The sequence below is a fragment of the Podarcis bocagei genome (assembly GCF_964188305.1).
Source record: "Podarcis bocagei genome assembly, chromosome: 1".
NCBI classification, from domain to species: domain Eukaryota; kingdom Metazoa; phylum Chordata; class Lepidosauria; order Squamata; family Lacertidae; genus Podarcis; species Podarcis bocagei.
Window position 1 is genome coordinate 42,681,413 of NC_138125.1, and position 21,996 is coordinate 42,703,408.

The 21,996-nt window shown below is 39.8% G+C and overlaps 1 protein-coding gene and 1 long non-coding RNA gene across 2 annotated transcripts in view; one reads left to right on the forward strand and one right to left on the reverse strand.

The window, feature by feature from the left end:
- Positions 1-21,996, forward strand: part of RYR3 (ryanodine receptor 3) — a 280,012-nt gene that overhangs the window by 229,940 nt on the left and 28,076 nt on the right. The window contains exons 73-82 of the mRNA XM_081207175.1: positions 79-138; positions 1,208-1,339; positions 3,050-3,162; positions 9,808-9,904; positions 12,542-12,648; positions 13,410-13,461; positions 17,233-17,289; positions 17,898-17,997; positions 18,688-18,767; positions 19,004-19,080. Of these exons, the coding sequence (XP_081063301.1) occupies positions 79-138; positions 1,208-1,339; positions 3,050-3,162; positions 9,808-9,904; positions 12,542-12,648; positions 13,410-13,461; positions 17,233-17,289; positions 17,898-17,997; positions 18,688-18,767; positions 19,004-19,080 (875 nt within the window). The remainder of the gene's footprint in view (positions 1-78; positions 139-1,207; positions 1,340-3,049; positions 3,163-9,807; positions 9,905-12,541; positions 12,649-13,409; positions 13,462-17,232; positions 17,290-17,897; positions 17,998-18,687; positions 18,768-19,003; positions 19,081-21,996) is intronic.
- On the reverse strand, positions 3,194-5,703 carry LOC308596417. Its single transcript, XR_014012522.1, has 2 exons — positions 4,607-5,703; positions 3,194-4,571 (listed from the first exon to the last, which is right to left on the reverse strand). It is a non-coding gene; the product is annotated as an uncharacterized lncRNA (long non-coding RNA).

The following is a 21,996-nucleotide window of genomic DNA, read 5'->3' on the forward strand; positions in this document are numbered from 1 at the left end:
TTTCTAGAAAGATAATTTAATAAGTTAGTCCAACTTTTATTATGGCACAGATTAATATATGCTTATATTTGTATGCAGAAAGACACAGAAGAAGAGGTGAAGGAACATTTACGCAATAATTTGCATTTGCAGGAGAAGGTAATGTTCAAAAAGGTCTGTCAGATGAAATGTTTTTAGCATTAGGCAAAGTTTTAAAACATTTAGATGTTTAACAAGGCAATCTTTTGCTTAAGTTATGCAGGCTGTGAGGGCTATAGGATTTAGCAGACACACCTCTGTGCTTTTGGTATAGAAACTGCCTTTGTTGCCCTGTATGATCACCTCTAAGGAGTGTGTCCCTAGTGATCCTCCTTGATCTGTCAGTGTCTTCTGATACCATTGAACATGGTATTCTTCTGGAGAAGGTGTCTGAGTTGGGAGTGGGTGGCAATGCCACCGGGATGATTTTTTCAGAGGGTGGTGCTTGGGGAGTTTGGTTTAGCACTGTGGAGCCTTAAGTACCAGATTCGATTTTATCCACCATTGTGTTTAATATTTACCGTATTTTTTGCTCTATAAGACTCACTTTTTCCCTCCTAAAAAGTAAGGGGAAATGTGTGTGCATCTTATGGAGTGAATGCAGGCTGCACAGCTGCACAGCTATCCCAGAAGCCAGAACACCAAGAGAGATTGCTGCTTTCACTGTGCAGCGATCCCTCTTGCTGTTCTGAGATTCAGAATACTTTTTTCCCCCTTGCTTTCCTCCTCCAAAAACTAGGTGCGTCTTGTGGTCTGGTGCGTCTTACAGAGCGAAAAATATGGTACATGAAATTGCTGGTCACGTCATCTAGAGTTTTGTAGTGCATTGTTAGTAATATGCAGATGATACATACATGGCTTTACTTCTCCTTTATGCTCCTGGCAAAAACACTATTATTTGCTCTAACCTTTGGATCACAATTTTCTGCTTATGTTTTAGTGGGATAGGGTGGAGTTAGAGCTGATTTTGGAATTTTCCCAGTGGCATGCTTTTCCTAATCTTCTAGGCTGAGTGAATATAAGATATGACAATCATATCCCCATGCCCCCAGGCCCGCCATAATTGAAGTATAGGATTGCTGTGTAAGAGTGGGGCATTTTATTTATTTCTCAAACAAATGTTTATTTAAATAAGTCTGCTAAGTATTTTTAAACATTTTTGATACAAGATCCTATGTGTTATTTGCAGTCAGATGACCCAGCTGTGAAATGGCAGCTGAATTTGTACAAGGATGTCTTGAAAGCTGATGAACCTGTTGATCCTGAGAAAATAGTGCAGCGTGTGCAAAGGATCTCAGCAGCTGTGTATCATCTGGAACAGGTGAAAGGGATCTCACCTATCAGCTATATATTTTCACAAAAGAACATGGAGCTCTTATCTAAGCACATATATTGTACCAGAGACTGTGTTTCAAATTGGGGAGTCCCTGGTTCAGATCTAGCTTCTTACATGTATTCAGTAGCTGGTCTTACATAAGCTACTCTCAGCCTTAGCCCCTGTCTGCAATATGAAGGGTAATACTACTGACTTAGCTTACAGGGTAATAATAATAATAATAATAATAATAATAATAATAATAATAAATAAATTATTTATACCCTGCCCATCTGGCTGGGTTTCCCCAGCCACTTCTGGGCGGCTTTCAACCAAATATTAAAAACAATACAGCATCAGACATTAAAAACTTCCCTAAACAGGGCTGCCTTCAGTTGTCTTTTGAAAGTAAAATAGTTGTTTATTGCCTTGACATCTGCTGGGAGGGTGTCCCACAGGGCAGGCGCCACTACCAAGAAGGCCCTCTGTCTGGTTCCCTGTAACCTCACTTCTCACAGCGAGGGAACCGCCAGAAGGCCCTCGGCGCTAGACCTCAGTGTCCGGGCTGGATGATGGGGGTGGAGATGCTCCTTCAGGTATACAGGACCGGGGCTGTTTAGGGCTTTAAAGGTCAGCACCAACACTTTGAATTGTGCTCGGAAACATTATTATTACTATTACTATTATTATTATTATTATTATTATTATTATTATTATTATTATTATTTATTGAATTTATATACCGCCCTATACCTGGAGGTCTCAGGGCGGTTCATGGAAAAGATCAACATAAAAGCCAATATCAAAATAAAAACAACCCAATAAACCCCCCCCCCAAAAAAGCCATGTTTTAAAAGGGCATGGATGTCAAATCAGATCAACCACATTTTTGGCCTGGTGCCTAAAGGTGTATAATGAAGGCGTCAGGCCAACTTCCTTGGGGAGAGCCTTCCATAGACGGGGAGCCACTGCAGAGAAGGCCTGTTCTCGTGTTACCACCCTCTGGACCTCACAAAGAAGGTAGATATAGGAGTGACAACTAGACAGTTCTAATGTCAACATTTATAACTTTGGGAAAGCTCAGCCTGTTCTGGACGGGCTGCACTTCTGTTGAAAGACAAGACATTGTATCCACGAACTCATTGTGTTCATGGAATGAACTCATGCAATGGAACTTTATTTCCTCCCTTGTGTGGCCTCCAAATCTGCTCTGGAAGGTTGGGGGGGGGGACCCAGGACAAATTTGTGTGTCGCACAGGGATGGGAAGTCCTCCAAGTGATGCCACAGGTGCAATGAGTGCAGAGGATACAACCCCAGGTTTTCAATATATGGATATTCCTGGATCCAGCTCTGCCTCTAGCCTCCTGTTTAGGAGTATTTTTGCACATCTCTGGGTTATGTATCCACTTCAGTTTTTCCTGGGAAAGGTAGATCAGAATTCAGTCCCTGGAGAGGTAAATTATCTATTATGGCTTTAGATGAACCCCAAAGATTCTTCTGTTTCGCCAAACATTTGGCTTGATGTGATTTTCTCTCCAGTGTGAGGTTAGGTTTAATCTTGTGTGTTTTGTGCATGCATGTGTGTGTGTACACACACACACACACACACACACACACACACACACACACACACACCGTGTATTTTCTACCATCGTCAACTTACAGATGGCATCAGCTGAACTGGAGTTGTTATTTACAATAGTGTTTTTCCATAGGTTGAGCAACCATTAAGATCAAAGAAAGCAGTTTGGCACAAACTCTTGTCAAAACAACGTAAAAGAGCTGTTGTGGCTTGTTTCAGGATGGCACCGTTGTATAATCTGCCAAGGTACATAACTTTTAATTTTTCTTTTTACATGACTCTTGCTATTGCGCTTCAGAACAGTGGGTGTTCTTACCTGACATGCTTTCTGTGACACGGTATTAAAAGTTCAACCAGTTTCTTAAAGTTTCCTGTTGAGCCATATTAGAAGAGCATCATATGTCTTTGTAAAAGAGGTGCTCTAATCCTTCATTCTGTTTCAAATGGAAATAGATAGAACACAAGACTCGCAGAAGCATTTTGTAAAGCAGTCTTGACAGTATTCTAATAACACACTAGGATCCAAAATTAATTCTAACCTCAACTAGCACTGCAAGAATACATTTCTATTACATTTCATTACCTTTTCATTGCTTTTCTGAATATCAGAGTGTCTTGTATTTGGTGAACTTATGTATAATTTTTTAATCCTTTGCAGTCCCCTGCTGTTTTAAAACAGTGAACTGCAATCCTAAGCAAATGTACCTGGAAGTGGGTCGTGTTGAACTCAGTGGTGCTTGCATTTGAGTAGCCATTCATATATTTTTGAATTGCCAGGCTGCAATATTTTACCCACTTATTTGGGAGTTAGCCCACTGAACTATATGGGACTTACTTCTGAGCAGGCGTGCATAGGATTGTACTGTTGGAACTCCCTATCCTTCCCTTTTGCCACTATCCCTTGGCCAGGCATGTGGGCCCAGTTATCTGCTGCCACGTATGGGATGTCTGTATGCACCTCCTATCTTAGGGCTGCCATACATCTGGATTTTCCCAGTCATTACCTGGATTTCAAAGACGGAATTGACATCTGGGGGGCCGCTTTGCCCTGGATCAATCAAAAAATTGAGTCTTGTTGGCGTTTTTGTAAAAGCTTTCAGGGTGTCCTGGTTTTTGCTTTTTAGAGTATGGCAACCGTATTCTCTATGTAGGGCAAGCTAGCCACTCCTTCCTAGACATGAGAGAGTGGATCACGACTTTAATATTTTAAACACCATTTAATTAAGGTTTTAGGTTAAGGTCTTAACCCTAAAATTTGGGAGGCTTGTTTTATGAAATACATTAATTGACAAGTTTCAACTTCTGCAATTACACGTGCATTGTTGTTGTTTTGCATGCTGCATCTCCTCCTGCACATTTCTCCTTTCCTGCCAGCCCTTACTTGGAAATGTGTGATGCTGGGTAAACAGCTATGCCATTCCTTGCAATGAAAATCTCATGCATGACTCCCACAAAAAAAGTTTCCTAGGGCTGCAGATGCAGGCTGGAGGCTAGCCTGTTCATGCAGTATGCACATCAGCACAGCCTGTTATATCAGGCCCATCTAGTCCAGCTTCCTGTTCTCACCGTGGCCAACCAGATGCCTATGGGAGGCCTGCAAGCAGACCTGAACGCAGCAGCATTCCCCCCTCCTGCAGTTTCCAGCAGCTGGCATTCTGAAGCATACTGCCTTCTACAGTGGAGGCAGAACACAAGCATCAGGGTTAGTAGTCATTGGTCTCTATGTCCTCCACAAATTTGTCTAACCCTCTGTCATGCTCCTGCCCCAAAACCCAATTACAGCAGCTCTTATTTGAGAGCAAGGAAGTTATCTTAATTTAGTGTAACAATGGTACAGGCTCAGCGCTGGGTCTAGAAATCATGATTCCAACATATAAGCAAGGATAGACAGTTTGGACAGATCCTTTTAGATCCCTGGCACTGTTTATGCATTAAAAAGCACAGGTCACAAGACCAGTCCCAGGACTGCACTTTCTACATCCCTCCATTGGGAGAACTGTCCACTTATTTTTATCTGTCCTTCTCCCTGTCATTTAACCTGTGCCTGATTTACAAGAGGATCTCTCATCTTATTTTACTCAGGCAGTGAGGTAATTTGGTGAGGTACTTTGTCAAAAGCTTTTTGAAGGCCCAAATGTACTATGTCAATTTGATCATCTCTGTCTATATGCTTGTTGAGACTCTAATAGGTTAGTGAAACAGAAGTTGCCCTTGCAGAAGCCATGCTGATTTCTGCTTCAGCAAGACTTGTTCCTCCTATATGCTTTGTTATCTTATCTTTAACAATGTTTTCCACCAGTTTTCCCAGAACAGAGTTTAAACTTCCTGCCTGTAATTTTCAACATCTCCCTGGAATCCCTTTTTTTAAAAGTGGTGTTGCATATTCTTAAGTAAATAAATAAGCTTTATTGTACTAGCCAAAGGCCATGACAAAACCATACAAAAACCATTCGGAAAAGAAATATCTATACGACTATATAACTGGATATAAAAAACAGAGCCACTGCCTGAACCATCAAAATCAAAAAATGCAGATGCATGCGTAGATTGAGGACTCCACACAGCATACAATATTTTCCTATTTAGACCTCTGAATTGTGTTGTATTTGCCACTTTCTGATTCTCAGGTATGGAAACTTTGTTTCCCATTACCACTATTTTTGTCAGTTTCTCAGGCTCCCTTCGTGCTGAAGTTAGTTCATGGACAGGCAAATATGCCCTACACTAGTGGCCAAAATTGTGGAAACCTTTTGGGGAAAGTGTATTTCTGAGGTTTGATGGCTCATAACACCATATATATATATATATATATATATATATATATATATATATATATATGGAAAGATAATTTAATGAGGAATATGATACAGCAAAGTTTGTTCAATTATCTGTATTCTATCAAAGGTTATAGCCAAATAACCAGAAAAAGGAAGCACAACTTGATTAGGTTGATAGGCAATAGCTTTCCTTCATTTGAATGTAGCCAATGAGCATGTGTGTTTAGAGAGCCAATCAGGTGTTATGAGCCATCAAACCTCGGAAATACACTTTTTCCCAAAGGGTTTCCACAATTTTGGCCGCTAGTGTATATGAAGAGAAGCAGGGGCTCTGCTTCTACTTTTTTCCTAGAGGGAAGCCAAAACCTCTCTTTGCACATAATGGCAGGACATACAGCTCTGTGCCTGTCAGTAAAAGAGTTGGGGCTTAAGAATATCCTCTCCCACATATTCAGCTCTTTGTGCTGCACCTAGGGGGAGGATGGATTGTGCCCAAGATCCTTTTAGGAAACCACTTAGAAATTATTTCAAATAGACCTGATGGTTATGCAAGTGTTACGCAGTCCATTCTCTTTGAACCACAATCAGTAATATGTTACGGTAATTATACATTTCTTGCATTTTTCTTATTTTAGCTTCCAGGTTGTCTTGGGAAACGGAGAACTCAATATTTGATTATTTATTGGTGGGGCGAGGGAGCCATCTGAAAATGGTTTAACAGTACATTTCAGGATTGCTGAAGCTTTATTGATGTTAATGCAAACCGCTGGTCAAAATTTTGCAGTCCACCCAGCTATACCTGCATCTCTCTTTTTTGTCTTTGGACCTATGATTGTTTGACTGGCCTTGATTGTTTTCATAATTTAGGATGCGTACTGCTGTTTAGTTCCTTGTGATAGTAAATCTTTTTTTAAAAAAAGAATGAAAACGTATTCTCTCCTCAACAGCTGCACACACCTCATCTCATCTTGCTCAGGAGGCATATCTGATCCTCCAGAATGGATTTTGGAGGTTGTAGGTGGCTACAGAATGGCAGATAAATCCTTAACATTAATTTCCTTAACATTTCTTTGAATCTAAGACATTGCTTTTATGGATTGAGTAGGCATAACTAAGTGTGTGGTTTCAGCCTCACTCTCTATTTTCTCTTGACATCTACACAATATTTTAAAAATGAGGACACAATTTGGGGAGCAAGAGTCCCAATAATATATGGATATATTTGTGACTACCCTTTGTGACAATGGGATATCCCCGCTTAGGCATACAATTTTGGCATGGTGGACTGCAAACTGTATAGACTTGCTATGTTATGAATATGAATGTCTGTATTTGAATGTGACATTTGAAGAATTGAACCTTTGTATTTAAGAAGAATCCTAATACTTAGGATTGTCGTCATTATTTTTAATATAATCATGGCCATATAGAACTTGGACAGAATGAGTTGAGATGCAAAACTATTAACATAAAATGAGATGTAAAATTATTAACATAAATTGAGATGTAAAATTATTAATATATTTTACATATTTAGGTAACCTTTGTTCTTAATTGCTTTACTATAATTAAATTGTATTTTTATTGTTAGTTGAAACCTATATGCTTTTCTTCAGACACAAAATTAGCAATTTCTACCTGAGCACCTTCCAACGTGTATGGCTGGAAAAAGTACATGAAAAAACTCAATATGACAGGCTCATACTCACATTAACGGTAATGTAATGGAGAGCCTCTTGCTTACGCACACACTTACTCCTTTCCCAGCCATGATATGATGTCATACTATGAGTTTGTACAATTTAATAAGGGATTCTGATTGGTCAGTCCAAGTTGAAAAAATAGTAGAAATTCTGGCAGTGAAGCACAAGAAATGAATTAAATAACAATTTATTGTATGCAATAATAAATGAAAGATGCATATTCAATGTGTTATGTGTTTCCTAAAAATGACAGTGCTTAAGTTGGATTTGCTGTGAGTGTTTCTTTAAAAAGTATTGTTCTCCAGAGGTTCCTAGAAGATAGTCAGTAGCACCTTTGGGATGACATCCCCTATTGAAGCACACATGCTGAGCTAATCAATCTTCACTTTCCTTTGGAGGAGCATCAGTTTCCCAAACTGGCTCTGCTTCATGAGGCTCTGCCTGATGAGGCAACTGGCCATGCAAACCTGGAGCCCAATTCACAAGCGGGCTTCTTCTTACATGCTTTTCTTTCTCTCTTCCTTTATTTTGAGTTATTTCCCCACTCTGCCTCTGACACTTCCTAGAAGGGCTGAGAAGCTCTCTGTGAGGATTGAGGCTGGCGCTTTAAAGGCCCTGGTTTTCCCACCCTCACTGCAGGTGGAAGAGGGACCAGGCTGCACAATGCTTCATCTCTTTGGTGGCACCCTTTGATCCTTATTGACCCATGGATCACCAGTGATGCCTCACCAAAGTCCAGGAAGAACAAGCTGCAACACATTCCCCTATTCCCAGTTCCAGGTCAATAGGATGGGTTGAGGTCTCTACCCCCTTGGTTGAAGGCAAGCAGCAACCATTTGGGACGTAGGGCTCCCATAATGCAATTCTGTCCCTGCCTTTGGCAGCCAGTTGCCATTAGCTTCCACTGATCTCAGTTTTTTCTTTTTTTCTTTTTCACTCCTTTAACCTACCTTAGGCCTTAAAATAGCATAGATAGCTTAGTCTGTCTCTTTTCTCCCTCAACCCATAGGTATGTTTTATTCCACTTCACTTTGCCTTTATTGCATGGCCAGGAGGAGACCCCTCAACCCCTGGCAACCCCTGGGAGGAATAATGACTCATGACAACGTGTTATGGGATTAAAATTGGCCACAACTTTATTAAACTTTCAGGTGTAGGGAGACCTTGGCATTGGCCATTTATCCCTCCCAGTTCCCGGCCAGGAATCTGGGGAACATCAGAGCCCGCCCCCCCATTTCGCCACAACGCAGGGGAGAGCACTGACAACCTAATGGCGTATGGCCAGTGACTCCCCTCAACAAAATGCCTTTAATGGGGAACCCTGGGATCACCACCACAGGGGGGACGTGGGTCACCACTTCACGCCCCCACCCATTTAGGGAAGATAGACTAAAGGATTCTGGGGAGCCAGCTGAGAGCTCCCAGGTAGGTTCCACCCTCATTTTGTGTGCAGGGCGGTCCTAATCCTACCTGGTCAACTCCCCTGGCAACACCTCCCCAGCTGGGATTGGTTAACTGTCTAAGGTTAGGCAGGAACCTCCAGGTACTCAGCTGGGGGAGGCAAAGCCAGTCTGACTTGCTGGGGATCATGTAAGGCCAGGGGGCTGCGCGCAACCACACAAAAAGCACCCCCCATTTGAAGTGGGGAGCGGTCATTCTGTTGTTGTTTTCTTCCCTGAAGCACATCCTGCCACCTCTCCTTATGCTGCTCTCTGCTTTTTTCTTTTTCTTAAAAAAAAGCCGTTCTGTTTACCTCTTCTTCATCAGTTCTTGGCTGAACTTCTGCTTGTTCTTCAGACGTCTTCTGCTCAGCCCAGATGAAGCTCTGAAGGACTTTCTGGTTGAATCCAGACGCAAACTTAAGGTGTTGCTCACTCACAAGAGAGATTACAAAAGACCCAACAGGATGTCTTCTCCATATTTCTACAACCAGTCCTTTCATAACTTTAGACAACAAAGTGGAAAAAGGAGACTTTAAACCCAACAAATTGTAGAACAAACCACACTACACACCCCAGGTGCTCTAAGGTTATTTAGATTCTGTTGTATATGCAGTAGAATATGCAATGGAATGTGAAGATATGAAGGCTTTCCCCCTATACTCTGTATATCTATTGTAAGTTACATTCTGTGTAACTTAATTTCTGTCAAACATTGCTTATTTATTTTATTCTTATTTTTATATCACCATCCAAGGATCTATCACAGGGCAGTTTACAATATAAAACCACAAAAATAAATACCATAGTAACAGACAAAAACAATGATCTGGTTTTTTAAAAAATTATTTACTGACCAATCAGAGGAACACAATTGTACAAAATCCATATGCTTACTAATCATTAACCGCATAAGCTTTTATACTGTATTCCGTTTATCCCTCTTGATCTCACTTTCACCCCCCCTCCCAGGCACCGCTCTATTAACCTGTTCCTCCATGGTTATCAGAAATATTGGATAGAAACAGAGGAATATTCCTTTGAGGAGAAACTAGTTCAGGATTTGGCTGTAAGTACAGATATGGCTGGTCCCGGTTTCAAATGCCCACATTGATCCATATTATCTAACTATATATTTATATCTGTATCTATCTATATTAAAATGTGTATCACTCTTTTCCTATGCCAGAGTTAATGTTCTTAAATATATAAGGTATCAGGAAAGAAATAGCCAAGCTGTGCAGTATAACACTGATATATTCTGTGCATCCATGGACACAGCTATGGCTTATGCCAATATCCAAAATTGCTTTTTTATTTTTTAAAAAATATGGTTTGAACTAAAACTTATCATTGTTCTGCTTTGTTCAGCTTGGCAATTCCTATGTTTTAATTAGCATTTTCTTTGAAGGCTTAACACAATTAATGCTTCTTTGTGGTTTGGATTTTGGTTATTGCATAACCCTCCTTTTTATTTTAACATTTCTAAGCTGTTATACAAGTTAATTTGGCTTTCTCCTGATACTCTAATAGAGTGGTATTCTAATGAACTATAAACTTGTATGACAGTATTAAGCAACAAAAGTTTCCTTCCATATATTAAAATTGGAATTATTTATGCTTCTACTTCACCTTTTATTAGAACTTAATTCTAATTAAGATAAGTATGTGCATGTATTTCTAAGCTTCAGACAGTTTTAGATGTCTTCTTTTTAACTGACAACCTAAGAAATGATTTAATTATTGTTTTATTTCTGTGTACATGTAAAATGATTCATTCCCCTAGCTATCATTAATAGAGGCGGAGAAACCAAGTAATAGTTTTATTAGTTAATTACCTCTATTAGTTTGTAACCATTTCAACAGTTGATATGAAGTGGTATTAACCTATCACTGTGGGAAAAGTTTACTCACCTAAAATATTCCTTTTCTCTTAAAATACAAGTGCATTTCAGCTGTCCCTGATATAAACTGCATCCACACTAAGCATTGAGTGAGGAACCACCATTTTGCATTCTTTCACATTTTACAGGGCTCCTCATAACATCATCATCTGTTTGTAATTTTCCTAGTGCTCCTTCTGCCTTTTTCTTTTCTCACTGCAGAGAGTCTGGGTCCTTTTTAGAAGGATAGAAAAGCAGTGCAATACTTGTGAGTGTAGATGCTGCTTTTCCATCTTAAAGAGATGTGGTTTTGACATGGATAGTAAAGTTATCAGGCAGGTGAAGCTATCATATCTCATCTAACTCTTTGTAGTGGGCCAGTGGCGGAGCTTCATGCTCCGGCACCGGGGGCGGAGAGCAGGTGGGGGTGGGGCTGATGCACGTCCCAGGGGCAGGGCACATGTCCTGGGGGTGGGGCACCCAGTACGGGTGGGGGGCAGCCACGATGGAACCCCACCGGGATCGCGCTGCCGGGGGCGGTGCGCTCCCCCACCCGACTCTTCTTCCGCCAGTGTAGTGGGCAACATTTTATAATCCCCTCAATTTTTAAATCACTTCTTAAATTAGTACTAAAATCCTTTTGTGACTTTTTTTTAAAAAAAACATACTAAAATGACAGCAAAGATATGGTGCGGTGCTATAACACTACAGGATTGATTTTAAAAAGAAAAACGTATTTCTAGACTCTGCAGTTTTAGCAAATTTTGTAGAATTAATACTTCCAGTCTATAATTCCAGTCCGAAATTGAATTAATAGCAATGAACAATCACGCTCAAATTCGGTAAGTACCTAATGCTAAATAAATAAATGTTTTTAATTTTCAAAGTATTTCTTAGAATTACCCACCCAACTCCCAATTCACACAAACAGCTTTTTAAATCTTCTCTTCTAAATCCACAACGGATATGCCATGACCATGGGAGTTGGCAGAACATAGCAGGATGAACATATAGGGAAAGTGCAATAGCTTCAATTGCCTGGAAAGTCAGTTGCAATTCTGTTTGAAGTTTACTGTAAAAGAGCAATGACTTAATAGTGCTAAGAACCCACCCATAGATTATTTAGTGTGGTGGAAAATATTGTACATAGGATTGTCTTTTGAAGATTGGCTTTGATGCTTTTACAGTTGAGTTGTCAGAGGTATTTAAGAAGCTATATAATTTGCGTGAGAGAGATCATATTATTGCATTTCTTGTAAGAGGTTGTGTGGGTGGTTGTACATAAAACCATGCATCATGGCAAGCAGAGAGAGAAATGGGCTACACACTTCATTTGTCTGACCTAGGTGTGTGTTAGGCTTCATATGCTCTGAAGAAAGTGTAATTCTCATGAAGAGCGACAGCATCTAAGGGCTCAGAGACAGCTGCATTCTGCACAGAATAAAGTGCTCCCACCACCATCCATCTCAGATGACTCTGTAGGGTTGACTAAGAAGGCCCAATCCACGCTGTATAGACTTCAGAAATCATGGAATCGTGAGCCATAGAACTGATGTGCCATCAGTAGCACCTGTTGGGTTCCAGGGGTATCTAGGCAGGCCAGACAAATCAGACCCCTGAATAATAATGGGCATCTCATCAAAACCAGTGTTTTCCTATAACTAGTTACATTTCTTTATATACTTTGTTCAAAAACATTTATAAATGTACTGGTGTTACGTTAGAGAAGATCTTGTGACTCAAGATGGTTGGATTGCGAAAGGTTTATTGCATTTCATTGCATTTCTTTTATTACTCATGTACCCAATATAATTATTGCACAGACTCCCCCACAAAAAAGTGAGGAGGAGGAGGAAGAAACTGAAAAACATCCTGATCCTCTTCATCAGATCATTCTTCATTTCAGCCGGAATGCTCTAACCGAACGAAGGTAACTGCACTTTATTCAATGCTATATTATAGACCCACCATCTTTTCTGCACCCTAAGTCGTCCCCCACTTCCAGAAACAGTTTGATTTGTTTAAAAACAAAAATAAAAACACGATCCATCAGGGCACTGCTCCATTTGTTTGGATGTCCCACATAGCCCATTGCTATAGTGCTGGAGGTGACAGTGGAGATTTCTGTTAACTAGAGAGGAAATGGTGGTCCTTTTTTGAGTAGTGTGTGGGAAGATATGTGGGAAGCTATTATTGTTAGGTGTGGGTGTTACTGTGCCACTTTTAAATGGTTTTAATCTTAAATAAGATTAAAGAGTAGAAAGTAAGTCGATGTTAAAACTTTTAAGAAGTATGCCTGTTTAACACTGAGATTACAACCTTCTCAAAATCCTCTTGTGGGAAGTCAATTTCATACCTGATACGATCACAGATAATCATCAGCACCATAGAAAATTCATGGTTGAAATCTCTGGCTGCTTGCAAACACTTTTAGAGTACAATAGCAGATAAATAAATTCCACTCTTGTGAGGTACACAGATGTATTATTCAGTTGTGAATGCACATGGTAAATATATGTTTTAACAAAGAATTTGACAAAGTTCCTAACCTTATAGGGTTGTAAGATCGTATCATGGGATTTCAAGAAAATGAAAGTCTCTCTGCTTTGATGATTATTGGAACTGCAGCTTACTGTTGGCTTTTAAGTCCTCTTCAGAAGCTGTTTTAATAATACTTCCACTTTCTTACAGCAAATTGGAAAATGACCCTTTGTACACTTCATATTCAGCAATGATGGCAATGGTGAGTATCTAATTTCATTGTTAATTCTGCAGTGATGACAAAGGTGATTATGTACCCTAAAACAAATGCTCTAGTTCTTCAGCTGTTTTTTTCATAGATCTCTGTAATCTGTTTTCATCCTATTGACAGTTCAGCTGCCTGGTTTTAGTATTATACAAAATTTATACCTAATGTGAAACTATACCCTTGAAGCAGCTGCTTCTAATTCTATATAAGCTGTTTAAGGGGTATATTTAAGTTTTTGTTTAATTCCTAACTATGCAATTGAAACAGCAAGTTACACTTTCTATTTTAGCATTCTTGCTGTTTTCAACAGGTGAAGTTACATAAGTTCTGTTGATAGTTAAGAACTGATCCTGTCCTAAAAAAACAGGTGCCAGAACTCACCATAAACACCTCCCTTGTTCCCTTAGAATGTCAATGGCCCTGCTCTTGTCCATCATCAGCCCAGTACTCATATGTGAAGGGATTCCCATAAGGCTTAATAGAGCCCCATTTCTCCCTCATACCCCCATGACACATATACATATTCCATCTTGGAAGCAGAACAAAACATTCCCTTAAAAGGGACTCATTTCTTGGAGGACAAACAGCTATCCTCTTATGCCAAGGATACTTCTCTGAGGGCTGGATGGATCCTGGCAGTGAGTGATTTGACTATTAAGACCGTAAATAGTTGAAAAGGTTGTTGTTGTTGCCCGTTGCCTCGGTAGCCTATTAGATAGTGCTTGGGGAGAAGTCAGTGGCTGTGGTGGATGGTTGGCACCAGTTAGATAGGGAAGTGTAGTTATGAGGTCCTGGAAGCAAAATTTAGTTGCTGAGTAGAATGCTGAAAGCCAGGACGTCCAAGGTAACTCTGAAATCTTACCAGTCCAACATATGGGGTCAGCTAGACGGGTGCAGCATTTTAGTCACAAAGCATGGTTGAGATGGTCTTGGGATTAGGGGTTTGGAATTTTTCAGGCACTGGGGAACCTTCTGGACAAGCCAAATTTGTAAAAAGGAAAAAAAAGTGGGGGGGGGGGGAGAGGACAACCTCCACTTAAACCGGGATGGAAACAGACTATTGATGTTTAAAACTGAAAGATGCCAAAGCAGCTTTTAAGCTGATGGAGAGAGGAAAGTCAACAGTGGCTGAGGAGGATCTGATTTGAAACAAATCTTCTGGGATGTAGGTGATAAAATTAAAGAATATTTAAACAGGGGAGATGTGTGAATAGGCATTAGGAGTTCAGGGGCACAGGATAGCAGTCAGAAAGGCCAAAGCACCACAGGTCAAAATGCAGGTGCCAAAGACATTTGAAGAGAGAGACTGTATACAAGTGTGCATATGCTTATGCTCCAAGCCTCCAAGCCAAGATGGGCAAACTAGAGTGCTCAATCACGGAGGATGGCATTGATATAGTGGGCGTAATAGAAATCTGATGGAACTGAGAGAACCAGTGGGTTCTCTGGATATGAGCTCTGCAGGAAGGACAGGAAAGGACAATGCTGGAGGTAGTTTTGCTTTGTCTGTCAAATACAGCATTTAGTCCAGCTAGCTAGAAATCCCCAAAGGGACAGACTTCTTGCAGAATTGTTGTAGATGATGATATCGGGTCCCAAGAGTAATTTAGTAACAGGGTATGCCTCATTTGCAATGCCCACATTTGGAGAACTTTATACAGATATCGCAGAATTGGAAAAGGTTCAGAAAAGGGCAACCAAAATGATCAAGGGATTGGAGCGACTCCCTTGTGAAGAAAGATTGCAGCCTTTGGGACTTACGATACGATAATCTTTATTGTCATTGTCCCATACAGAACAACGAAATTGAATAATCCACATCAGACATTCAAAAACCAACAAGCCTGCTATCCGAACTATCCCAGCCTGGTTAACCTCTAAAATTGAATACAATATGCTCACATAGAGACTACCTTACACTTCATTTAAAACCAAAATTGCATTTGGATAGAAACTGTTTCTCAGACGGCTAGCCCTAGTCTTTATAACCCTGTACCTTCTTCCAGAAAGAAGAATATTAACAAGAGAAGTTAATAAAAAGATTCAGGACATGGAGAAAGTGTGAAGAGAAACGTTTTAATCCATGTCTTGTAACACGGGGACTCGGGGGAGGGGGAGGAATGAAGCTCATTTTGGGATATTTGGGACAGATAAAAGAAAGTACTTTTTTACGCAGCACATATATGAAACTCACTCTTCTAGGAGGCAGTCTTGGTCACCAACTTGGATGTCTTTAAAGGATTAGACAAATTCATTGAGGATAAAGCTGTTAAAGGCTACTGGTCACGATGGCTATGTTCCATCTCCACTGACAGAAATTAGCCTTGCAGCTGATAGAGTGCTCTTGCATTCAGGTCCTGTCTTTGTGCTTTTCACAGGTTCCTGGTTAGTCACTGGGAGAACAGGCTGCCAAACTATATAGGCCAGTGGCCTGATCCAGTAGGCTATTATGTTATTTTCACCCAGACCTTGTTCCTTTGCTTGGCCAATGAATGAATGCTTGAAGCTTGTGAGGAGGAGGAGGAGGGAAGAGGGACTTTGTTGTGTTTTATGGGAATAATATTTATTGGCAGACCAGCTTAAAAACTGTTAATCAGATTGAAAGACATCGTCAGATTTAGAATACTGATTTAGGGCTTGAAAATAACCTCAGGTTTGGAAAGTTGCTAAAGATAGAGAATGACCATTCAGAGGAAATACTGATATAAATCAGGCTTGATAGCATTATGATAGGAGACACAATTGAGCATTCCCAGGTAGAATGAATTCTGTGAATGGCTGTTGCCATGGGGATCAGAGAACACTGAGAGAGAAACCAACTGCAACAGAACCCTAAATGAGGGTTGGTTGGAAGATAGCTGGCTTTGTACACGGTTGGGACACTTACTCTGAGCTGCTAGGGATCTTAGCCTAATGTTGTATGAAAAGAAAATATAATTACTGGAAGCCAGTTCATAAATTGAAAAGTGGAGTACCTGAGGCCAGTTGATAATACTGAGTTGACTAGCACAGGGTGGTGGAGAAGCCTTTTAGGACCAGCACCTCTGGAATATTTGTTTTGTTTGGCTGGAAAGATTGGGGATAAATCACTGTGTATAACTGCAAGTACATGTGAGAAAATAGGAAAGAGATGGGGGAAAGCAGGTGTAAAAGTTTTAGCCCTTTCTGATACTTCCACTCTCTTTTTTGCTGTCCACACCACGAAAACATATCTGTCCGCCATATACTTTTCTTGTCTGGGTACTTTACAATCATTGGCTAGGACATGGGTGGGTGAATTGGGGAAAATCTATATACTGTAATTTCTGACAAGGTTTGAAGATTTAGAATGAGCACGATGTTTCATTCCACACCACGAAAAGCATCTCTGTCCGCCATACACTTTTCTTGTCTGGGTACTTTACAATCATTGGCCAGGGTGTAGGTGGGTGAGTTGGGGAAAACCTATATAATTTCTGACAAGGTTTGAAGATTTAGAATGAGCACGTTGTTTCATTCCTCTTGTGGGTGCTGGGTAGGAGGAAATAGTTCCCATATGTGTCTGCCTTCTAAGAAATTCAACTATTTGTTTCTTCTTAATGCATGTCTATAACTGTATTCATTGTCTGAGTCCTCTGTATGTGAAAGTCATAAACAATTTTTGGATAAAGGTTTAAGACTCTGCTTGGATATATTAAACCACTCATTGACTTTATCTGCTCATTCAAAACACCAAAATAGCACAGTTTAATTCAATCTGAACCTATTTCCTTCTAATGAGAAAAGAGCTGTCAGAGTGGAGAAAGTGATGATGAAGAAGAAGAAAAAGAGAAGACATTTGAGGTGAGTTAACTTTTCTTAAAGTATAAACCTTTCGCCTAATGAGCTAGAGTAATGTGTTATTCAAACTTACCAGAAGTTAGAAAGTTTACTTAAACTCTCCCTGAGAACTGCATACATATTTATGAATGTCATTATGATTATGATAATATTTTCAGTTACTGCAAACAATGTTTGAGATTGATCCTGCCCTCATTTTTTATGATTTTTCCTTTTACCTTCTCTCCTACATTTCATTTTTTTCTACCTTTTGTTCCATACACCTGGAAAAGCTTCTTATCTTTCTTTTTAAATTCAAATTGTTCCTTCCATAGCTTTTATTTCATGCACATTATTACTCCAGTTGCAAGCGAAGTCTCATTATACAAAAGTGTTATGGAAAACTATTATAAAAATAAATACCAGATGTTGCTGCACTAGGGTTATTATTTGTCTGATGATCCAATTCACAGCTGATCTAGTCCTATTATTTATGGTTTAATGGGGTTGTGGGTAAATCTGTAAAACAGTCAGTTTAATATTTTTTACTCTTACTTACCTTTTGGCTACTAATGGCAGATACCATTATGTCAAGGAAACACAAATACTTCTGTCTGTATCTTCTCTCTTAGGAAAAAGAAATGGAAAAGCAAAAAACTCTTTATCAGCAATCTCGACTCCATGAACGAGGAGCAGCAGAGATGATATTACAGATGATTAGTGCCAGTAAAGGTAGCATTCCGTAAAATGTTATATATTCATTTGTTTCTTTGGAAATATGTTCCATTCTATCTGAAGGCCACAGAGGAGGTGATAGTTGCACATTAAACATACTAATGTTAAAAAAGACAAAACATGTACAATAATAAATGACCACGCCATCCATGTGGGAGCTGCAAGAATATGTTGTACTGTAGAGCGCTCCTGTTTCTATCTGGCTGGCTTTTACTTTACTCTATTTCAGGATTCTCTGTTCTATTCCCCACCCATTGATTTTCCTTCCCTGCTCTCCAACAGTCAGCTTTCTGTGGCAGCTAGACATGCCCAGTCCTCATTGGGCTCTTTGGAATGGCTCCCTCCTGAGGATTCTTCTGAATAACAAATTGGACTCCTGCACCTTGACACATCCCCCTTGTGGATGGATGGTGCCTCTTTGACTAAATAAAGACCAGTGCTTAGATTCATTGCTATGAATATATATGATCTTTGGCGATTGTTAGTGACATTCGCTTCAGCTTTACTTTAGCTCGAATCAAAGGACGTGTGTGTGCACTGAGGTACAACAGTTCCACATATAGCAATGCTTTTAAACATTCAAAACTTTGAAAAGCATCTCAGGATGTGGAGTAAGGTGCTGCTGCTTAGAAATGTTTTTGGATAGTAATTACTTTACCTTAAAATTATTCCGTTCTTGATTGACAGGTGAAATGGGACACATGGTAGTTGAAACTTTGAAACTTGGTATTGCTGTTCTAAATGGAGGAAACTCAGTTGTTCAACAGGTGGGCCATATTTGGATGTGATAGATCTGTATGCATGTTACTTTGATTTTGCTACTGTTTTACTGTTAAAAGCATTGAGAAGTTGAATTACTACTGAGGAGAATTCAGTTATGTTTGGAGAATGACTTTTTTTTACAGAAAATTCTTTCTTTTTGCTTATGTCAAGTAAATTGGCAAATTCTTTATGCAAATAAGGAAAAACCAAATCTCTTCTTCTTTTGTTCAACCTTTTTCAGAAAATGTTGGACTATTTGAAGGAGAAAAAAGATGCTGGATTTTTTCAGAGTCTTTCTGGCTTAATGCAATCTTGCAGGTAAAGTCATGAAATATAACGATCTACTTCTAACTATATCAGCATGCCTATTTGTTTGTACAAGCTGGACATTTCCCTCTCTCCATGTAATATCTTCCAAGTGTTATGTGATGTGGGATTTAAATGCCAGTATGAGAGATAGCTATTGGCCAGCAACAATTCCTTCAATTGTGATATCTCCCCATTGTGATGACCAGAATCAATTATGGCTATATTCATAAATTTACTGCTTCAGACATGATTTTTCCACATGAACTTATATTTGTGGATAACTGGGTAGTATTGTGTATAGAAAAATATTAGAGACGAACTAGAAACACTGACAGCTGTTCATTGCCATGAGAAACCATGATTTATTGCAATGGAAATGAAACATGGAGCTAACTTTTTTCATTAAACCATAGTTTAGGTTAACCACAGTTTAGGGTTTAGAAATAATACTAAACTGTGACTAATCAAAAACGGAAGTGGAAGCTTTTGATCTTGCAGCTATGTCAAAGGAGGAAGAGAGAATGGGGAGGTTGAGGCTAAGTACGGATTGTTTTCTTTACAAAAAAAAAAGACATCTCTCATGATATCCAATGACAGCTAAGGTGCTGTTTATGTATTAGAACTCAAGGATATTCTTGACATAGTTTAGACAGCAAATTGCCCCATCCCAAATATTCATAATGTTAGTTGAATATATCTCTTAATTTGCTTTAATATCACTTGCAAGTAAATAGACTAGAAATTGTTTCATACTTCAACACATACATTTCAAAATGGATTTAGTAATATTTGCTCATTGCATCAATATGTTTCTCATACTGTGTATCTTTGTGGACAACAGTATACACAGTGGGCATAATCATTGGCCACATGGATGATCTTGTGGCACTACTGTAACTGTAGATGAGGCATAATGCAAAAAGGCTGGGCCGTGCGATGGAGCAGCAAAAAATGCAAATGCGATTCTAGGCTACGTCAACCAAGTATAGTGTCCCGATCAAGGGAAGTAATAGTACTGCTCTACTCTGCATTGGTTGGTCCTGTGTTTAAGAAGTTTCAGAAGCATATTGACAACCTGGAATGTGTGCAGAGGAGAGCCACCAGAATGATCAAGGGTCTGAGAACCAAGTCTTATGAAGGATGGTTGAGGAAGTTGGGTATGTTTAGCCTGGAGAAGATAAGACTGAGAGGTGACGTGTATGATTGTTGTTGTTTAGTTGTTTAGTCGTGTCCGACTCTTCATGACCCCATGGGATGTGTATGATAGCCATCTACAAATATCTGAAGGGCTCTCACATGGAAGATGGAGCAAGCTTGTTTTCTGCTGCTCCAGAGGCTAGGTCCCATACCAGTGGATTCAAATTCCAAGAAAGGAGATTCTGACTAAACAAGAAGAAAGTTATGTCCAGTGTACACTACAAATTATCCTAGATGCTGTTGTACCATAACACCCTTGCTTTACCTACCTACCACTCCTAGGTAATATATTGATACTTATCGTGATCAAGGAATGTGTGCATGAACTTGCATTTTTCTCAGAAACTGCATCCGTTAGGTTATACGTGTTACTTAAAAAGCAGTGAGAATATTTGGTACATGCACTTTTCGCCCCTCTGACTTCTCATACCAAATCACCAGAGAGCTTTCTCATCTGAGGTGAATTTAAAGAGCAGCTTAGGTTTCCGTCAGAGGATTGGTTCTTTCTCCCCTCCTGTTTAAATCTTTGGTGTTACATAACGATAAACAGCAACACCATTAAACAAACAAAAATTGGGGTGAAAGAAGTGGCCCCACAGCCACAGTAACATGACAGCTGAGCTAACGCAATAGTCTTTATTCTTATGGGTATAATATAAAACATTTCCTACCAGAGGTGAGACACTTCTCCTGTCTTTGCTGGAGTCCTTGACTATCTGCTATTACATTTCCCTTCTCCAGTGTAAGGCTTTTTCCTTTGGAGCCAGGAGGGCTTGCTAGCCATTGCACCTTTGAGTATTACTCTCAAACACTTGGAAACCCTCAAGGGAGTTTATCAAGTGTTTGATTCTGACACTTGAGACACGCAGTTGAAAATTTAGTTGACAACAGAGACGTGGTAATAACAGAAAGAGTTGGGGGTATATGTTTCTTGTCTTCATGGTAGAGATGCTATTTCAAATCTGGGCGTTGTAGGTTGTTACTGAAATAAATATTTGCTTATCCCCCTGCCCTCAAAATTGTGTTCACTAACCTTTACCCAGTGTGGCCTGATTCCAACTAAATGGGCCTTAGACTGCACTGCTGAACAAACTTATCTAGGAATAAGCCCTATTGAACTCAATGATTCTAACCTATGAGAAGAATACAAAGAATTTCTCTGTCAGCACAGTAATTGTACACTATCCTAATCCCCTCATCTTTGTGTGGGGGTTAAGATATGGCAGATGCTTCAACAGCCTTGCTTGTGGGTAGCTCTGCAGTTGCGAAGGTTCCTGCTGCACCGTTGGGGAGGAAGCTACTACTGGCAATAGGGTCAGGATGTCAGAAGTTTTAGATCCAGTGGATCCAAAGTCCCAGGGAGCCCCTCAGCTACCCCAGCCTGGAGCTGGCACAGTATTTTCTTTAAACAACAACACCCAGCCTCCTCCTGCCTTGGCCAGCATAAGCAGGCACAACCAGATCCAGCAGGTCTGCCCTGCTGCTCCATAGCCAGAGATTCAGATTCTTCTGTTAATTTGATATTTAAAAGTGTGTGGGTTTCCTAAGAATATTATGTCTTCACCAAATGGTGGTAATTATAATGGAAAAGAAGCCAACTTCAATGTGATTTGAAAGAGTGAAGAGGAAACATTATTCTTAAGGTATATTCCGTTCATTTTCATCTTAACATATCCACGCAGTCGCTTGCCCCGATATCCATAGATGGAATATTTTCACGCAGGCATG